General features: G+C 43.3%; 1 protein-coding gene across 1 annotated transcript in view; it reads right to left on the reverse strand.

The window, feature by feature from the left end:
• Window positions 1–20,138, reverse strand: part of BPIFC (BPI fold containing family C) — a 54,744-nt gene that overhangs the window by 29,176 nt on the left and 5,430 nt on the right. Inside the window, exons 3-5 of the mRNA XM_081822366.1 lie at window positions 12,149–12,242; window positions 4,427–4,550; window positions 1,356–1,476 (exon numbers count right to left, since the gene is read on the reverse strand). Coding sequence (XP_081678492.1) covers window positions 1,356–1,476; window positions 4,427–4,550 — 245 coding nt within the window. The 5' untranslated portion in view covers window positions 12,149–12,242. The remainder of the gene's footprint in view (window positions 1–1,355; window positions 1,477–4,426; window positions 4,551–12,148; window positions 12,243–20,138) is intronic.

A 20,138-nucleotide genomic window follows, 5' to 3' on the forward strand; every position in this document is an offset into this window, starting at 1 on the left:
TTGTTGAATGGCTGTCTTTATTAACAACTAGAGCATTTGCTAGGAGCTTTTCCTAGATCACCATTCTTCTACCGACCCCCCAAACCCCCCCAAAACTCATGGTTTTATAGAATGGTATCCTTGATAGCAGGGAAATTATTGCTCCAAAGGGTTAGAGCAACAGGGAATTATCACTGGATTGATAAAGCCTTGGGGTTAAATTGTGAATCACAGATAATTCCTTATAAAATCTTGACTCTCTGCTTTACCTTCAAGATTTAGTGCAAGATGGACAAAGGTGTCCTTTCCCTATACCGCCTTTGGGGCTTTTGTTGGCAAATATGACAGGTTGCTGCTGTCTGAACATCCATTTCCCTTTCTTCTTTCCCAAACATCCCTGAATTGGCTCAGGATGACAAAGATGTCTGCTTGGAAAATGAATTTTCCAGTCTCCCTTGCTAATAATAGTAAGTATGGTCATAAGAGAGATCTGTCCATTATCGAGTACTAATAGAGCAGGGCTCCAGAAAAAAAAAATTCACTGAAGAGACTAACCCAGCTTTTAAGAGCCCTCTTAACTCCTTCTTGGACCTGAAATATGGATTTGATGGCTGAGCTGCCGTGGCCAAACTGGACCATGAGACAACCTTGAGGACAGAAGCCAGAACTGAGGACGGCAGGGCAGAGAGATACAAAAAGGCTGGGTTCAGATAAAATTGTGGGGCTTCCATAGGATCCCTCTACTCTTTCTTATTCTTTTCTTTTCTTTTTTTTCTTTTTTTGTGGGGCTTGAACTCATGACCCTGAGATCAAGACCTGAGCGGAGATCAAGAGTCAGACGCTTAACTGACTGAGCCACCCAGGCGCCCCTCTACTCTTTCTTTTGAGCTTCTTAATTGTGGCCCATTTCTATGACTTTTAAAATCTCAACTAAACTTCATTAAAATAAAGAAAGACTTGATGAGGGTAGATTTCTTTCTGAGACTGTGACTGAATCCTGCATCTAGGTTAGGGTGTGGGGGCAACAACGGGATGGACAAAAATTTCTCTTAGAATTCAAGGGGCAAGGTATTCTCATTTTAGGGAAGAGGCAAGGACATCGAGACTCTGAACAGATTCCCCAGGTGCATACAACTAGTGTGTAGCAGGGATAGGACTTGGACCCAGGTGTTCTGACCCCAATCCTACACTCTTTGTCAGCTTTATGACCCCTGTTTCTTGAGGTCATTCATCTGATAAGCCCCTTACCAAAGATTAACTCTGTGTTAACTTCTACTCTGCAGGTCCCTGGTGTTACACCAGAACACAGGGTGACATATCCACAACCCTAAGGTTTTAAAGAGTAATTTCACTGCTAAAAATACTCTTTTACTTACTTTGAAAAATTGTAGTTCACATAATCAACCTTCAGAAATTCCAGAGATTCAGAACCTTTTAGGTCTGGGATATTTTTTTCCATAACCATTTGCTCAATCATCTCCACCCCGGCTAGAACGCCTATGAAGGAACCAAAGAGAGCGTTTATTGATAATGACGAAGATGATAATGGCATCATTAGACATACACGTGAAGTTCACTGAGCAAGGCGTGCTCTTAGAAACTTAGAAAGCAGCAACCCTACAAAGTGGTGCTGTTTTCCCTGTTTCACGGAAGAAAACACTGGTCCTCAGAGAGGCTAATGAAGACCCCAGGACCCCAGGACTAACAGCACGAGAGATTCTCATTATGTGGCCAAGGCTAAAGGATACTACTACAGGACGTTGTGATAGGAGAAGTACAAAATATTATCATTATCCACATTTTACAGATGAACAAACTGAACCTCAAAGAGATGGATTCTTACCTAAGTCACACGGCAAGGAACTGGGGGCCCCATAGTCAAATCTGGGCAATTTGGCTCCAGAATCCATGCCTTATTAGAAAGTTATTCCACATTCTCCCCTTTCCCCTAGATTCTTTAGTTAGTTTTTTTTTTTTTTTAAGATTTTATCTATTTATAAGAGAGAGAGAGAGAGCGCGAGCACATGAGTAGGGGGAGGGACAGAGGGAGAAGCATACTCCCCACTGAACAGGGAGCCCGACGTGAGGCTCGATTCCAGGACCCCAAGATTACGCCTGAGCCAAAGGCAGACCCCAACAGATTGAGCCACCCAGGCGCCCCTCCCCTAAATTCTTTAAGCTCAGCAATTTTTGGCCTGAGGTGTATGGACTGTTGGGCACTCTTAACCCTCCTGAAATCCTAGTAAAAGATTGTGAGTAGGATGTGTGTGCGTGTGCATTTGGGTCTCATTGTTCAGGGGAGAGGGGCCACATTTGCATCAGATTCTCAAAGAAACCCAGGACTCCAAAAAGATTAGTAAGCTCCGCTTTTGTGCAATTCAGGAATAAATCTGTCTTTATGTGGTAACACCACAGGACACATTTTTCAGAGTTCACGGAGAAAAAGAGCCCTCCTTCTCATAAAGAGCTTGAGAAAAGTAACTGACATAGTAATGAAGAATGATCTTTTCATTTTAACCTTCTTAAGGAGGAAGCTTTGCCTTTACTCCCTATTTTGCAGCTTAAGCTCACTTCCACTTAGGCTATCCCTGTGGAGATTCAGAGCAGATCTTATCCTCTATAATACCATGAATAATATTATAATACAGGGATGCAGGGATAGGATGTAAAGGATATAAAGATGGAACAAAAGGCACTATCAGACAGCTTAGTTTCGAATCCCAACACTGTCATGAGATAATGATAATTGTGTGTCTGTGTGGGCCAGGACTGTCTACACTTTACACGTATTCTAACCTTTTATCCTCAGAGCAACCCAGTGACATATATATTATTATTCCTATTTCACACAGGAGGCAGTTGAGGCTCAGAGAGATTCCCAGACTTGCCCGAGAGCTCACAGCTACTGCGTGTCATCAGCGAGGCTTTGGAGGAACGGGGAGCAGAGAACAGAAATCAGGCAGAGCAGACCTGAACTCCGATCTTGCCTCGCCCCCTTACTGGTGTGTGATGTGGCAAATTCAGTCCAGCCCCTCTGAGACTCAGGTTCCTCCTCTGTAAAATGACTATCCCTTCTTTGTAGGGTTGTTGTGGGAATTAAATCAACCCAGAGCCCATAGGCACATATCAAAGAGCGTGGCCATGGTAGATGCTCAGTCAAGGCATGGTTCTGACTTTATAGTGTGTCCACCCCATGCCATATCTCTACAGATGATTCCATCTGGTCCTCACATCACGACAGGCGGGGCACATTATTGTCATTCTCCTCACCCCGTTTTCCAGATGAGAAAACCCACTGGCCCAACCCTACATATTGAGGAAAGGGGCAGAACTGAGATTCATACCCATGTGAACTGACTAGATCTGTTCTTTAAATTGCTCTGATCTTGAGGGTGGAATAAGCTATTCTCACAACTTTAATACTGTTACAAGATGTCTATTTCTGATATGTATTTCTGTGCATATAAGCGTATCAATATAGTAACAAGATACACACACATGCAAATATACATGTGGATACACATGTGCATTCCTGGTATGTATTTCTCATTATAGCCAGCTCATATGACAATTGTGCAAGATGGATCAACTTTAGATTCCCTGTACCACAAGAGGAACTGGGGGAAGGACAAAGAGTTGCCCAAAACTCAGTCTTCCCTTCCTCCATCCCTCCCTTTTCCTCCATCCTTCCTGTTTTTCTTTTTTGGTGTAGCAGGTGAGGCGTTTCCTGGTCACACTTAGGTATTTATGAGTTAGACTAGCAGTACTTGAGTTGATTGCTTTAGTTAAGAAGGGATTGGAGTGAATCTATCTGCCTGTATTCTGTAATCTTGGGCCAAGATTTACAGGAGAGAACTAGGCCCACACACTTTGATTTTGCAGTATCTTTCCCATATGCAATCTGCCCTCACCCCAGCTCTGCTCCACATTTTTCTCTCCCTGTGTTTATAAACACCTCTAAAGGAGTTTTTCTTAATCTTTCAATGTCTTAGGCTCCTTTTTGCATCTAATGGATGTATGGAGCCTCTCAAGAAAAACGCACAATCATCATCTACATTAAATTTGGCACACAATTTTAGGGGACTCTAAGTTCCTTTTGGAGTTAAGCCCTTTCTGAAGTTCTAAGGTGTTACTTTTACTCTCACATCTCCTCCCCTCTAGCCTATGACGTATCCTCCTTTAGAGCAGAGGTGTTTGTTGTAGGTGCATGAGGGGGGACAGGTGGCAGGGGTCAGGGAGAGAATGAATATCTGTGGCCGCGTTTGGACAGGCCTACCATCAACGTGATTATTTTTTAGAAACACTTCCTTCCCAGCCATCTTAGCAGCCTCCACATAAGGGGCTGGATCATCCCACAGGAGAGCTTGCCTCAGTCATGGGACAGTCCAATATGAGCTTGGGTCATAAACTCCACCTGTAGCCTGGCTTCTGGAAGCATTCCACTCACCATAGTCCAGAGCCCGCTGAGTAACCCTGGCCTTGATTCCAGGGTAAACGGTCTGGGCAGATGAGATGTAGAGATCCCACAGGAAGAAACATCCCCAGAGGACTTGGACTGCCTTTGTACGCATCTGCAATTAACCAACATTTATGGTTCCTTTATTATTTTTGACTTTTCTTTGATCAATTCCATCCAGCTTTTCTATGATTTCTTGTTTCATTGCTCACTTTCAGAACTCACTCTATCCACCCGTCTGTTCATATATCCATCCATCCATCCAACCATCAATCCACCCACCTACCCAGTAATCATTTATTGAACACACCAGAAATGTGCTAGGTGCTGAGGATGCAGAGATGACCTGTGTGTCCTTGACTTCTGCTTCTCACAGACCAGCAGGTGAGTCAGACACGCACACAGATGATTATGACTCATTACAATACGATGCAGTGCAATGTAACACAAGCGCCTTATCATAAATATAACACTTGTGATATGCCTTGGGAAGGGTAAGGGGGTGGGGATGCCAAATTTTTGAAAGTTTTAGAACACAAGTCAGTAGTTTAGAAAGGTGGCTTCAGCGAATGTGAGACAATCACTCATCTGCTTAGAAACACTTAATGACTCCCCTTTGCCCGTAGGACAGGGTTTAAGCTCACAGCCCAGCTGTAAGACCCTGCCCTGCTCTACACTTCTACCACCTCGAAGACTTCCTTCCTTAACACACATGCCAGGCTCACCCCAGAATCTAGTATAATGCCTGGCACACAGTAGATACACACATACAAAATCTGAAATAAATATCTCCAAGGAGAGGGACCACATCTTTTTTGCTGTTTATATTGCTAGTGCTTGGCATATATTAAATATTCAGTGTATGCTTGTGTAATTAATGGACTCAACGAATTAATGCCAGCCCATTTTCTTTTCTTTTCCTCCCTCCCTCTTTCTTCTTTCTTTTTTAAAAATATTTTATTTTTTATTTTTAAAAATTTTATTTATTTATTTGGCAGAGAGAGACACAGCGAGAGAGGGAACACAAGCAGGGGGAGTGGGAGAGGGAGAAACAGGCTTCCCATGGAGCAGGGAGCCTGATGTGGGGCTCGATCCCAGAACCCTGGGACCATGACCTGAGCCGAAGGCAGACGCTTGACGACTGAGCCACCCAGGCGCCTCTCTTTCTCTCTCTCTCTCTCTCTTTCTTAGTAGGCTCCACACCCAATATGGAGCCCAGTGTGGGGCTTGAACTCACGACCCTGAGATTGAGACCTGAGCTGAGATCAAAAGTTTGATACTTAACTGACTGAGCCACCCAGGTGCCCCCCAGCACACTTTCTTGATGAATGAAGCACAGGTTACCAATAGCAACAGTGACATGGCTTTCTTTTTTTTTTTTTATTAAAGATTTTTATTTATTTATTTGACAGAGAGACACAGCGAGAGAGGGAACACAAGCAGGGGGAGTGGGAGAGGGAGAAGCAGGCCTCCCGCCAGGCAGGGCGCCCGATGCGGGACTCGATCCCAGGACCCTGGGATCATGACCTGAGCTGAAGGCAGTCGCTCAACCAACTGAGCCACCCAGGCGCCCGACATGGCTTTCTTTTAATGACAGCTGAGCGAGTAATACATTCACAGGCCTTGTTTCTAGTTCTGGCAGTTTACAATCTGGGTGAGCTACCCTTGTGTTCATATGTGCCAAAGACCCACAGGTGACAGATACCCACTGAGTTAACATACAAACATGAAACAAATCAGGGAAGCATTTGTGGGGGTGGTCAAGGAAGAGGAAGTTGTGGGAGCCATGCAAAGGGTGGGGTCAGGCCAGGTAGGGCAGGGAAGGATTCAGAGAAGGGCTGGGATTCAGGCACAGTCTGGATGAAGGAAAAGATCATTGCAAGAGGTGTGTATGCGGTGCTTGGCCAAGAAAAGAAAGAGGTTTGATAAAGGGGATTGTGTGGGCTTTGTGGATAAGGCCATAGATGTAGACAACAGTGTGTTCCAGAGAATTTACTTGAGAGGAAGAGAACAGTCTGACCAGGGAGAGGAGTATCCATGCAGGGCTGTTGCTAGCCTATCTTGGCCTTTTGTATGGAATGGGAGAAGGTGCCCTTTGGAGATACACCCCTTCTGGCACAAAGTGGGGCAAGCAGAAAATGTTTTAGGAAAATCCCATACCAGTGTGTCCAACTTGGTAGGTAGAGCCAGGGCTGTCCCACTCACCCCTTGGGCTAGCACTTTTTTATTTTTAGATTTTACTTATTTATTTATTTTAGCAAGAGAGAGCGAGCGAGCATGGAGCCTGACACGGGGCTCGATCCTATGACCCCGAGATCATGGTCTGAGCCAAAACCAAGACTAGGATGCTTAACCAACTGAGCCACCCAGGCGCCCCATGGGCTGGCATTTTGTCTGGTGTACACGTTGCCCAATTTATAAGGGGGCCTATGTTCAGATTAGTGAATGTTCATGTGGGTATTTTGCTGGAAGGCCATGAGGTTGAGAATTGGGGTCTTGACCTGTCTGTTCTGTGGTGCATATGTCCACCTTCAGGTGTGAGAAGCGGCTGGCTCAGTCAACTTGCTTATATTTCTCATCTGATCTCCCAGGAGCCCTCTGTCCAGACAAACTGGACTCCTGGTCCCTAAACACTCACCATGTTTCCTGCCTAATATCTGTGCTTTTGCTGTTCATCTTCACCTAGGCCTGCAGAAACCCTGAACATCCTTAAGCTTCATTTTAAATACAGCCTTCTTTCTGAAGCCATTTCTGACTTCCCTAAGTTAATCTCATTTCCTTCTGAATCCTTGGTCAAAATAGATATTTATTCATGTGTGTATATTTATTTTCTCACGTGCCATCTCCTCTGTGAGAATGTAAGTGCCATGAAGGCAGAGTCTTCATTTGGTTTGGAGGTCCTTGGGCCTGGCTTAGTGTCTTGGACATAGAGTGATTGATAAGTATTGGTAGAATGAATTGTAAATGAAGGAAGAACCCTTACCTCACTCTGCATTATATTACAGTTCTTTGCAGAGGTGATTAACAAAGCATTTGTACACTGGTGGAGTGCATGCACCCACTAGAACAGATGTTGTCCACAGTCCAGGAACAGGGTTGGGGAGGTTAGGTACTGGATCATGGGGACAGGAGAAGTCTTGGGAGGACTGGCCAGTGTGGCTGGGGTACTGGGGGTGGGGTGGGAGACTCAGAGTAGTGATTATTTACTATTAGAAATGGAGACATTTTAATATCTTAACACTGCTATGGTCTTAACCTTCAGTATGATGTTTCAGCCCTACAGAGTTGGTTTGGGTTATACTGGACAATGTACAAAAGAACCTGGGCAGCAGTGCTGGGGGCAGGGCTATGGAGGGGTGGCTTGGGAATGGTTGGGTGCAGAGGACACCAAGGGAAGCGTAGAGCAATGACAATAAGAGCCAAGGGGGCAGGACTTGGGTAGGAGACCCGTCTCTGGTCAGGCAGCAAGTGATCTCAGGGTTGGAGGAAATGTGAGGAGTGGGACAAGCAGCGAGGGGCAGGGTGATATTAATATCTTATACTCAGTTAGAATGGATGCAGAAGCAAGGCCCAGTTGCCATCTGTGCTAGGCCCTCCTTGATCCTTGTTGTCCTGGGTTGGGGGTGGTGGTCAAGGGTTCCTGGAGAGGGGGATAGGAAGAGATGGATGAAACTATGGGAGTCAGGGCAACACTCCTGGGGCTGAGATTAGTTGCTATTCACCAACTGGTATAAAAGTACGTCCACATTTTAACAAATGGTGAGGCCATACTGATGTGCAGTCACACTGAATTGCTGTGGGAAAAGAATTGTAAATGAATGTCTCATGCCAAAGCAGGCATGAGAAGGATTTTTTTAAAAAGAGGAAAACATTTTCATAACAGTGCAATGCAATGGGAAAAAATATTAGATCAAAAAGTCTATACACATTAGACTGTATCCAAATTAAGGTTGAAATGATCTCTCTGCCTGGCATGTAGTTAGGACCTCAAGAAGTATTTGCTACCTGACCAACTGACTGGCTTATGGCACCTGGGTGGCTCAGTTGGTTAAGCGACTGCCTTCGGCTCAGGTCATGATCCTGGAGTCCCTGGATCGAGTCCCGCATTGGGCTTCCTGCTCAGCGGGGAGTCTGCTTCTCCTTCTGGCCCTCCCCCCTCTCATGTGCTCTCTCTCATTGTCTCTCTCTCAAATAAATAAATAAAATCTTTAAAAAAAAAAGATTCTGGTTAACTAAGAAATGTTCTAGAAAAGTGTGAAAAAAAAAAGGGGAAAACTAAACCATCATATAAATAACTCTCTGTTTCTACAGTGAAAAAGCATAATAAGCCAAATCAGAGCTATTACTTGTTAATGGAGTAACAACTAAAATAATGAATTTGTGTTTGTTTATATATGTTTATATATGTTTATATATATATATATATATATATTTTTTTTTTACCATTTACAGAACTCACAACCATCCTTGGAGGTGGATGTTGCTATAATCCTACCTCCCTCCCAGACACGTGAACACAGAGACTTGGAGAGTCTGAATGACTTGTCTGAGACCACATGGTAAGTCAGGCACCTGGGAACCACACTTTGCTCTTCTGGTTCCCAATTCTAGTGTTTATGAATTGAATTACTTGATAAGTGCTAGATTTTTCATTTTCATCTGGGAACTTTAGGAGATGCTTGATGCCATCTTCTATGTGGAAAAAAAATCTAAACATCTGGATATTTTCAAGTGTCAAAGTGCAAATCCTATCATATTTTCTTGGGTACAGATGGAATTTTAAATGCTCTTCCAGCAGCAAAAATCTATTTTCCCTTCTCGGGTAAAGGAAGTTTCTGAAATGGTTTACACTGATGGAGATCCAGGAACTCAAAATTTCACATGGAAAAACATATTTTTCCTCTAGAAATTTTATGAGTGAATGAAATTATGGGGCTATAAAAGGATTGTATGTAACTTTCAGTTGAATTGTTTGTTAGGATGATAATTTATGGGCAGAGGAGGGAAGGAACCTTGTCAAGCAAGGAGCTGAGTCCTTAAAGGTTAAGTAATTTGGCTGACAAGAAAGGGCAGGAGGAGTTGCCTGCTAAAAGAAGGGATCCAAGATGACTTAAAAACCCTGCCAACAAGTTACCTATTTTGTTGCGTCTAAGGAATTGTTTCTTTCCATGATTCAAAGCCTCAGAAGTCATTACATTTCCATACCAATAAATGGACAGAATAACACTTCTAAATTAGACGGCTCTACCATAACAACATTTTTCTAGATATGTCTCTTGAGGCAAGGGAAACAAAAGCAAAAATAAATTATTGGGACTTCATCAAAATAAAAAGCTTCTGCACTATGAAGGAAACAATCAAAAAACCTAAAAGGCAACCTATGGAATGGAAGAAGATATTTGCAAATGACATATCTGATAAAGGGTTAGTATCTAAAATATGTAAAGAACTTATATAACTCAACACCCCAAAACCTTACAATAATCCAATTAAAAAACAGGCAGAAAACATGAACAGACATTTCTCAAAAGAAGACATCCAGATGCCCAAGAGACACATGAAAAGATGTTCAATATAACTTATCACTGGGGAAATGCAAATCAAAAGTACAGTGAGATATTACCTCACACCTGTCAGAATGGCTAAACAATGACACAAGAAACAACAAGTGTTGGCAAGGGATGTGGAGAAAAAGGAACTCTCGTGCACTGTTGGTGGGAATGCAAACTGGTGCAGCCACTGTGGAAAATGGTATAGAGGTTCCTCAAGTAGTTTAAAAAATAGAATAACCATATGATTCAGTAATTGCACTACTGGGTATTTACCCCCAAAATACAAAAACACTAATTCAAAGGGATACATGTACCCCTATATTTATAGCAGCATTATTTACAATAGCCAAACTATAGAAACAGATGAGTATCCATTGACATATAAATGGATAAAGAAGTGTGATACACACACACACACACACACTCAATGAAATTTCATTTGGCCATAAAAAAGAATGAAATCTTGCCATTTGCAACAACATGGATGGAGCTAGAGAGTATTACGCTAAGTGAAATAAGTCAGTCAGAAAAAGACAAATACCATATGATTTCACTCATATGTGGAATTTAAGAAACAAAACAAATGAGCAAAGGAAAAAAGAGAGGCAAACCAAGAAACAGACTCTTAACTATGGAGAACAAACTGATGGTTACCAGAGGAGGTGGGGGGGGGGGATATGTGAAACAGGTGATGGGGAATAAGGAGGGCCCTTGTCCTGATGAGCACTGGGTGTTGTATGGAAGTGTTGAATCACTATATTGTACACCTGAAACTAATATTACACTGTAGGTTAACTAACCAGAATTAAAATAAAAACTTCATAAATAAAAACATAAATATATTAGGTGGCCCTTGCCTGAGCCATTCTGATGAGCAGAAATGAGAAAACTCTTATTTCTTACCAGGGGTGCCTGGGTGGCTCAGTCGTTGAGCATCTGCCTTCAGCTCAGGTCATGATCCCAGGGTCCTGGGATTGAGCCCCACATCGGGCTCTCTGCTTCTCCCTCCCTCTGCCTCTGCTGTTCTCCCTGCTTGTGCTCTCTCTCTCTCTCAATAAATAAAATCTTAAAAAAAAAAAAAAGAAAACTCTAGTACAACTTAGGAAATTCCTGAGACAGGTAGACTTGCCACTGGTATTCTCAGAGGGGAACTTTGACAGACTTTGGGAAAATCAGTTCAAGGAGGTGATAAATGAATGAAATGCAGCCTTTAAAACAGGGGCAAAAGTTGAAAAATTAAGTCCAATTGGTTTAAAGAAGCCTGGATTGCCAGAATATTCCAACCTAATGGTTAAGACAAAATGTGTATAAGGCATCTAAATCAACAGGTATAGAATATGGGCAGAACTGTGGCAGAATATGGGCTATTTCAAGGGATTCAGCTCACATATCTGATTTTTACCAAGATCTCAAATTACAAGGGCATTGAAAATTTACACCTAGTCTTCCTCAAACTCCATACTTAACACAAACAGGTTAAACAATTCCGGCAAGTGGGAGGGCCCTTTGCTCCGGCAGGGTAGGATGTAGGTCACCTGATGTGGTTTAAGACCTGGCCCCAAAGCACAGAGATCACAGCGGTCCCTTCTTCCTAAATCCACACTGGTTCAAGTTAGAGACAAGTTAGCCTTTTCTGCCACTGATCTGGGATGCCCCCCTGAAATGCAGGCAAAAATAAGTCCAGGGGCGCCTGGGTGGCTCAGTCCTTAAGTGTCTGCCTTTGGCTCAGGTCATGATCCCAGGGTCCTGGGATCGAGCCCCACATCGGGCTCCCTGCTCAGCGGGAAGCCTGCTTCTCCCTCTCCCACTCCCCCTGCTTGTGTTCCCTCTCTCGCTGTGTCTCTGTCAAACAAATAAAATCTTAAAAACAAAAAAAAAATAAGTCCAGAAGATTGAGTGGCTGTCTTAACATTGCCAAAATGATGCAAATGTCAATCACTCGTCCACACCAACTCTCTTTTCTTTCTTAGGCCTGCTCATTGTCTTCTGGGTGGGCATGAGTGACATAAAAGACAAAAAAACAAAACAGAAAAACCTAGGCAGACTATAAAGACTCAGGCTACCTGACGGCTGACTGAGCCGGGACAGCACCAGCGAGGGGGCAGTCCCCACTGGGAGATTTTGCGCTGGCAGAGACCAGAAGTTTGTTCACGATTCTTACCTCAAGCAGAGGAAGCGTCCAAAGCTGGGGAGCACCTTCGATTCCTTCTGCCTCTGAAGCTATGTGTTCTCCGCTTGAGCCTTGAACTCAGCTGCTGAAAAGACAAGATAATTAAGTCTGAATCATCTAGTGGTGGATTTTTTTAAGATGCCTCTTTCAAAATGTGCTACTTAGTCACTACACTTCAATTGCCCAATAGCATGAACGAACACTCCAGCCTCTACCTAGATGAGCAGACAATGCCACCCATGCAATGCTTACTCCCTGTAAAACACACACACACACACACACACACACACACACACACTATTATGACTACGTTACCAGAATGATTAACTCAAGACTTCCAAGGTACTGAAAGAGGTGTCAAGTTGCATTGTATTGAAAGAGGAAGAATTTTCCCTTCTGGGTCAATAAGCCAGTTTTTCCTGGCCAGGGTGCCTGTAAGCGGATGGCCTAACTACTGCCCAGAATACCTTTTCGACTTTTGGTGGATCGGCTTCAGTCCGAAAGCATGAGGCTTGATAACCGGGCTGACCTAGTTACCACTTTTACCTTTCAGGGTAGGAGCAGAGCACAGATGGTATCTCTAAGTGTTTGCTCCTCTTCGGGTGGGTTAGTGCCTTCTGCTCCCAGTATTTCTTTGAGGTTCAGTTGGGTGGGTGCATCAACTCCTATGTGACTTCACACCGGTAGGTTCTAAACCCTATCCACCCTCCCGTCCCTCATGTTTTAGTCTTTGCATTTTACACAGCCAGGGATCTGATTGCATGAAGTATCTAAGGTCTTATTTACAATTTTCTGGGTAAGATAGGGCAACCCACTGTCTTAGTTTTCTCAGGATGCAGGATTTTCAGTACTAAAACCAGAACAGTCCTGGCAAAACCCAGGAGATTGGTAACCCTAAGAAGAACAACAGGCATGCTCACTTGGCATTGTCCGCACTCCTGACAGCTCTTCAGGTCTCTCACCCAGGACGCCTCCAGTTATATTTACCTATTTAACTTGTGTTTCCTTAGGGACACAATGGGGATAAAAAATAGTATCTACCTTGATAGGTTCTGGTGGAAAAAAAAGTGTTAACCGTCAGTCTGTTGGGGCTGTTATGGCATCTAAACAACAGACATTTATTGCTCACAGTTCTGGAGGCTGGGAAGTCCAAGATTAAGGAGCCAGCATGATCACATCTTCCTGGTTCAGAGCCAGCGCCTCTGACTGTGTCCTCACATGGTGGAAGGAGCCAGGGATCTCTCTGGAGCCTTTTTATACAGCATTAGTCCCATTCATGAGGGCTCCACCTTCATGACTTGAGCACCTCATAAAGGCCCCACCCACAGATACCATCACTTTTGGGGATTAGGATTTCAACATATGAATTTTGGAGGGACGCAAACATTCAGACCATAGCAATAACCTGGAAGAATTTGCTCTTAAAACTGAAAAATGCTGTAAAATTTTATTCATCAGTATATGTCCTTATCAATGGTGATACAAGCCTGAAGATACTCTCCTCACCGAATCATTTATTGTCAGTCATCACAGATTCCACTCATTCAATCCACAAATATTGGGCAAGGACCTCTTCAGTAAAGAAGACAGAATCCCTGTCCATGTGGAGTTTATTAGATGAAGCTATAAAACAAACAAGCAAACAGCATAACAAATAAAAATGTATAGATTGTGATGTACGCTATGAAGGAAATGAGGGACTGTGTTGGTGTGGTGGTCTTGTAATTGGCGGGGTGCTGTCGCTGGGGGAGGCATGCTCGCTTTGTGGGGTGGCCCAGGAAGGCTTCTCTGAGGAGGTGTACTGGAGCCGAGATCTGAGCTCTGAAGGGAATGGGGATACAAACCTCTGTACTGTACGAAGGACAGAAATACAGGCATTAGGTGTCTGAACGGTGGTCTCCGGTGGGTAGTTGGAGCTCTGGGGAAAGTTTGGCTGGAAATGTGAATTTCTTTTTTTTTTTTTTAAAGATTTTATTTATTTATTTCAGAGAGAGAGAATGAGAGAGAGCACATGAGAGGGGGGAGGGGCAGAGGGAGAAGCAGACTCCCCGCCGAGCAGGGACCCCGATGCAGGACTCGATCCCGGGACTCCAGGATCATGACCTGAGCCGAAGGCAGTCACTTAACCGACTGAGCCACCCAGGCGCCCTGGAAATGTGAATTTCTAAGTCATCATGCTGGAGGTGCAATGAAAGCCCAGAGGCGGGCAGGTGTGTGGGGGGTAGTTTCCCACGGTACCTGTGCTACTGAGGGCCGTGGGATGATCTCAGGTGCTTGATGGAGAAACACTTGAAATTGTATTGTCATTGTTTTTAGTGTATGAGGAAAAAAGCATACACAACCAGACATGGAAGAACAGGAATGACATCACAAATCACATGGAAAAAATTCATAAAGTACCCCAAATATTTCTGTCCCTTCCTCAGAATCTTCCCTAGGTGGCAGTACCAGTTTCTGCCCACCCCCATCTCTCCTGCTGGAGGGCGGCTGCTTGGCCCCACCTTCCTCTCCTGCTCCCCCACTCTCCCACATTGCCCCAGACCTCCTCCCTGTCAGTAAGATCCCTGTCCTGCTCCGCCTCCTATTTGCCTCTCCCATCCACTAACCAGCATGATCTGAAAAATCTGGATCTGCTAGACTTACAGGGAAGCTGATCATTGTAACACAGCTGTATTTTGCCAGACACAAATATTAATTTTTCCTTCTGCCCTGGAAAACCTGAAAGTCTTGGTGGAAACCTGAATCATTGTTGTCTATCCTGGGGCATCTGGCACAGGATTTGAGGGGAGTTCTCAGGAAGGGTGGCCTGGAGAAAGTGAACCGGGGACCCTGTCCTGCAGTGCTGGGCTCTCGCCTCACAGGGAACTGCCCTGCCCACCCCACCTAGGACCCTGGGCAATGCGCTCCACTCCTGGGTCTCCACCATCCTTTTCAGAGTCACTGAGAGAATTGAACTGAATGAACTAGCACATAGTTTTTCATACATTATTAATAAGATGCATCATTATGTTTCTCTATTTTAAACATACAAAGTTTAATTTCCATGGTATTTATTTTTTACATTTACCCTCTATTTGGAAATGAATAAGTTTTCCCTTTACATAGCTTTCCTTTTTAAACAAATGTACATATGGCTTTTTATTTATTTATTTTTTTTTTTAAAGATTTTATTTATTTATTTGAGAGAGAATGAGAGAGAGAGCACATGAGAGGGGGGAGGGTCAGAGGGAGAAGCAGACTTCCCGCCGAGCAGGGAGCCCGATGCGGGACTCGATCCCGGGACTCCAGGATCAGGACCTGAGCCGAAGGCAGTCGCTTAACCAACTGAGCCACCCAGGCGCCCCATACATATGGCTTTTTAGAGAGGGAGAGAAAGAAGAGAGAGAGAGGCAGAAGGAGAGGGGGAAAGAGAATCTTAAGCAGGCTCTGTGTTGAGCATGGAATCTGATGCGGGGCTCAATCTCATGACCCTGAGATCACGACCTGAGCCAAAATCAAGAGTCAGATACTTAACAAACTGAGCCACCCAGGCGCCCCTAAACCAATGTACATACAGTTTAAAAAGTGGGCTGATTTATGGGGAAAAGTAAAGTAAATAATGGTGCAGCTCAGAAAAAGAGGCTCAAATAATTCGAGTTTAGGAAAAAAAGATGGAAGAAGAGAGGGCAGCTAGTCTGTTTTATTTCATTAGAAAGGGCCTGAGATTTCAGCTCCTTAGCCTCCTTTCTGCTCAAGGAGTGTCTTTAAGGCAAATTTGCTGAATTCATCATCACAACAAAAGCCAGTAGCACTATGTCCAGTTTCACTGTTTATTTTAGTTTTTCAGATTTAACTGAAAATTTGCTGGGAACTCCTGCTTATCCAGCCTACCCACGATGGCAATCTAGAAGGCAAGATTAATTATTTCACTTACTAATGGCTGACAGCATGTTAGTCTCTGCAGATCAAGGGACACCTTTAATTAAAACTCCAAAGAAACATCATAATTAACTAGGTAGAATAATTGTTCGTTAAAGAAAAATTTCAAGATATAGTGTTAAGGAACTGAGCATCATACTTCTTGGTTTCTGGAATGTCTGGGCTATTCCCATATAGGAAAAAGCTGCTGAATACCAGACTTTTTTGAGCTTGGAAGACAAATTATGTTATTCTTTGCAGGAGAGTAAAGTGAGAGAAGACAGGGATTATCTATATATTGCGGCGGGGGGGTGGGTAATGAACCAACATTTTGTGTTGGTGAAATCTGGTTAAAAGGACACCGTGAAGAGGGAATAAGAGGTACGGAAAAATAAGAGCTAACATTTTTTGTTGTTGTTGTTATGCTCTGGGCACCAGCCATATATTACCTTATTAAATCCCCACCAAGACTGTGGGAGGTACTAATATTATCTCCATTTTATAGGTGAGAAAACCAAGGGGTTAAGTATATGCCGAAGCTTAGGTATCACGGCTAAGGTTGTAGAGCCAGGACTCAGGACCCAGGTGTCCCGCTTCCTGGAGTCTGTGCCCTTAACCACTATGCCAAACTGCCTCTTCAGGAAGGTCGCTAAAGGGCAACCCACAACCCAGGGGATGTGGAAGGTGAGGAGAGAGAAGGATGCTGTTGCTAAGCAGTACCTCTGGTTTTCCAAGCTGCTAATTGAATCCGTGACAGTGACACAGATAGATGTGTCTGTTTGAAGTTGCTAGCTTATTCCAGCCCAGAGGAAGCTGTCTGGAACTTGTGTGGCTCTTGAGAGAGATCAGTGACCCTACAGTTCACTCTGGACGGGCTGAGGAGACATCTGGCAGAATCACCCTGTCACCTGGCAGCAAGCATCTCCCCCTCTCTTCCCAGCTCTGTCCCAGGCCACCCTCTCCTGATGCCTGTGACGACAGACCAGACCGTGGCTCTCCCGCTAATCACACTCTGGAACAGTTTACAGCATGGACTCCCTTCCAGTTTTGAAAAATAAACAAAACAAACCCACTTACTCACTTACCTCACTTATTATCAGTTGTCTAAAAGGGAGTACAATTTATTACTTGTAGTTCAAACTGAATTTAAGTTCATGTTAAATTTGCGTGAAACCATATAATTGTCTTTGTCTGTTTGACTTACTTCGTTTAACATAATCCCCTCCAGTTCCATCCATGTCGATGCAAATGGTGGGTATTCATCATTTCTGATGGCTGAATAACATGAGCAATAGCACGGAGGAATGTAGGGGAAGGGAGGGAAATCCAAAGGGGGAGAAATCAGAGAGGAAGATGAACCATGAGAGACTATGGACCCCGAGAAACAGTCTGGGGGTTTCAGAGGGGAGGATGGTGGGGGGAGGGAGTAACAGGGTGATGCGTATTGAGGAGGGCACGTGCTGTGATGAGCACTGGGTTTTATACTTAACTAATGAATCGCTGAACACTGTATTGAGGGCTAATTATGTACTACACAGTGGTTAACTGAACATAATAAAAAACTAAATTCATTTTAAATTTGAAATGAACATACATGTCTTTTATGAGACATGAGAGATATTGTGGAACCAAGCAAACAGATAATGTGATACAACTCTGAAATGTCTGAGAACCACCGGTGTGAGCCCAGTTCAGACAGACAAGAATTTCTCTACCTCAACGCTATTGACATTTTGGACCATGTAATTCTTTGATGTGGGGACTATCCTATGCATTGTAGGACATTTAGCAGCACCCCTTGCCTCTACCCTGATGTTAGTAGTACCACTTTCGCCTACCCCAGTTGTGACAAAAATGTCTCCAGACTATGGCTAATGTCCTTGGACAGGCCTTGATTGAGAACCAAGGAAATAAAGTATATTCAAGTATTCTATCTAGCCCTTGCTGTAGAAAATGGCATGCCTCTGGAGGGTCAGATTCTAATATTCTTAATAATATTTTTCCTTTTTTTTATTAAAGATTTTACTTATTTATTTGACAGAGAGAGATACAGCGAGAGAGGGAACACAAGCAGGGGGAGTGGGAGAGGGAGAAGCAGGCTTCCCGCCGAGCAGGGAGCCCAATGCGGGGCTCGATCCCAGGACCCTGGGACCATGACCTGAGCTGAAGGCAGATGCTTAATGACTGAGCCACCCAGGCACCCCCTAATAATATTTTTCTTAATTATCCAATACATATTTGAATACATTCTCTTGGTGACAGTTTCAAACAACCCTGAGGTTTACATATCGAGATGTGAAAATCCTTGATGCTCCTTCCACCCCTTATCCCTGTCTTCTGTATGCCTCCTTCTAGTTTGCTTTCCAAGAATATTTTTATTTCTTTCTTTCAATAGATTCCAGACATCTTCATTTGGTCCTTCAATAGGGTTTTAATCATTTCAACAACTTCTGAAGATACTTTTCCTAACTTGCATGGTTCTAATTTCATTTCACAACACTTTTTAAGGTCCATTTCAATTTCTCACGAAGCATAGCAGATACCTCAACGTGCTTTATAAGTGTTAAGAAAACCCAGAACAACCACAGCAAGACCACATGGTATCGACCAGTGGTTCCCAAAGTGTGGTTTCACAGTAGCATCACCTGGAAATCATTAGAAATGCAAATTCTCAAGCCCTTCTCTAGGGCTAAATTAGAAACACTGTGTAAATTAAAGCTCAAGACTCAGGAAAATGGATTGGATTTAAGTAGACACTCAAACTAAGGCCAACCTGGCTTTCTTTGGTGGAGATAGAATGAAAATCTTACTTTCCAAACAGATATATCAAGAACTCAGAGATAAGCATGGATATCTTTAAACCATTTTAAATTTTGCTTAACCAGTCCTAACAAGGGAGGTGGGGACTGAACGTTGTGAAGATGGATTAAGACCTGCCTTTTCCCCTTGAAAAACTCATAACCTAAGACTGGAGAAAGCCTGATGGGCAAATAATTGCACCATGATGTGATGGATAACACTGAAAAGCATGTTCCAAGTGCTCTTGGAACAAAAGGAAGGAGCAACATACTTTCCTTGGAAGAAGGAAAAGGAAAGTATTCCAGGCAGAAGGGTCAGCATGTACAAAAGCACAGGAACATCCAAACTTACTTGGTGGGAGAGGATGTAAAGCAGGGGGAGAGGCATTCTGGAGTAGTGCAATATGAGTAGTCTATAGGGGTCATTGGGCAGATTGAAGAAAGTGGTTTCCAGATGGACTGTGAAGGGTTTTTAATCATGCACAGAAATCTGATTTATATTCAGAAAACTACAGGAAACTCAACAATAAGAAAAAAAACATTTAAAAAGTGGGCAAGAGATTTGAAGAGATCTCACTGAAGAAGATCTATAGATGGCAAATAAACATAAAGATGCTCAACATTGTTATTAAGAATTGCAAATAAAAGCAATGAGATACATCTATTAGAATGACTAAAATTAAAAACAACCTGACAATACAAATCAATGGTGAGGATGTAGAGAAACAGGAACTCTCATTCATTGCTAAAGAGAATGCAAAATGGTATAGCCATATTGGAAAACAGTTTGGCAGTTTCTTACAAAATTAAACCTAGTCTTGCCATACGACCCAGCAATGGTGTTTCTGGGTGTTTATCCAACTGATTTGAAAACTTGGGTCCACGTAAAAACCTGCACAATCACAAATGTTTACAGCAGTTTTATTCATAATTGTCCCAAACTGGAAGCATCCAAGATGTCCTTCAATAGGTGAATGGATAAACTGTAGTACATCCATACAATGGGATGTTATTCAACATTAAAAAGAAATGAGCTAGGAAGCCACAAAAAGACAATGGATTAATCCCAACTGCATATTGCTAAGTAAAAGAAGTTAGTCGAGAAGCCAGAAAATGCCATACAATGATTCCAATCATATGACATTCTGGAAAAGGCAAAACTAAAGAGATGGTAAAGAGATCAGTAATTGCCAGAGGCTGGGGGGCTGTGGTGGAGAAGGTTGAAGTGCAGGGGATTTTTTAGGTTAGTGAAATAAGACATTATGCATTTGTCAAAACTGATAGAA

The sequence above is a fragment of the Leptonychotes weddellii genome, chromosome 5 (genome assembly GCF_054177405.1).
Source record: "Leptonychotes weddellii isolate Sample4059 chromosome 5, ASM5417740v2, whole genome shotgun sequence".
Classification (NCBI taxonomy): domain Eukaryota; kingdom Metazoa; phylum Chordata; class Mammalia; order Carnivora; family Phocidae; genus Leptonychotes; species Leptonychotes weddellii.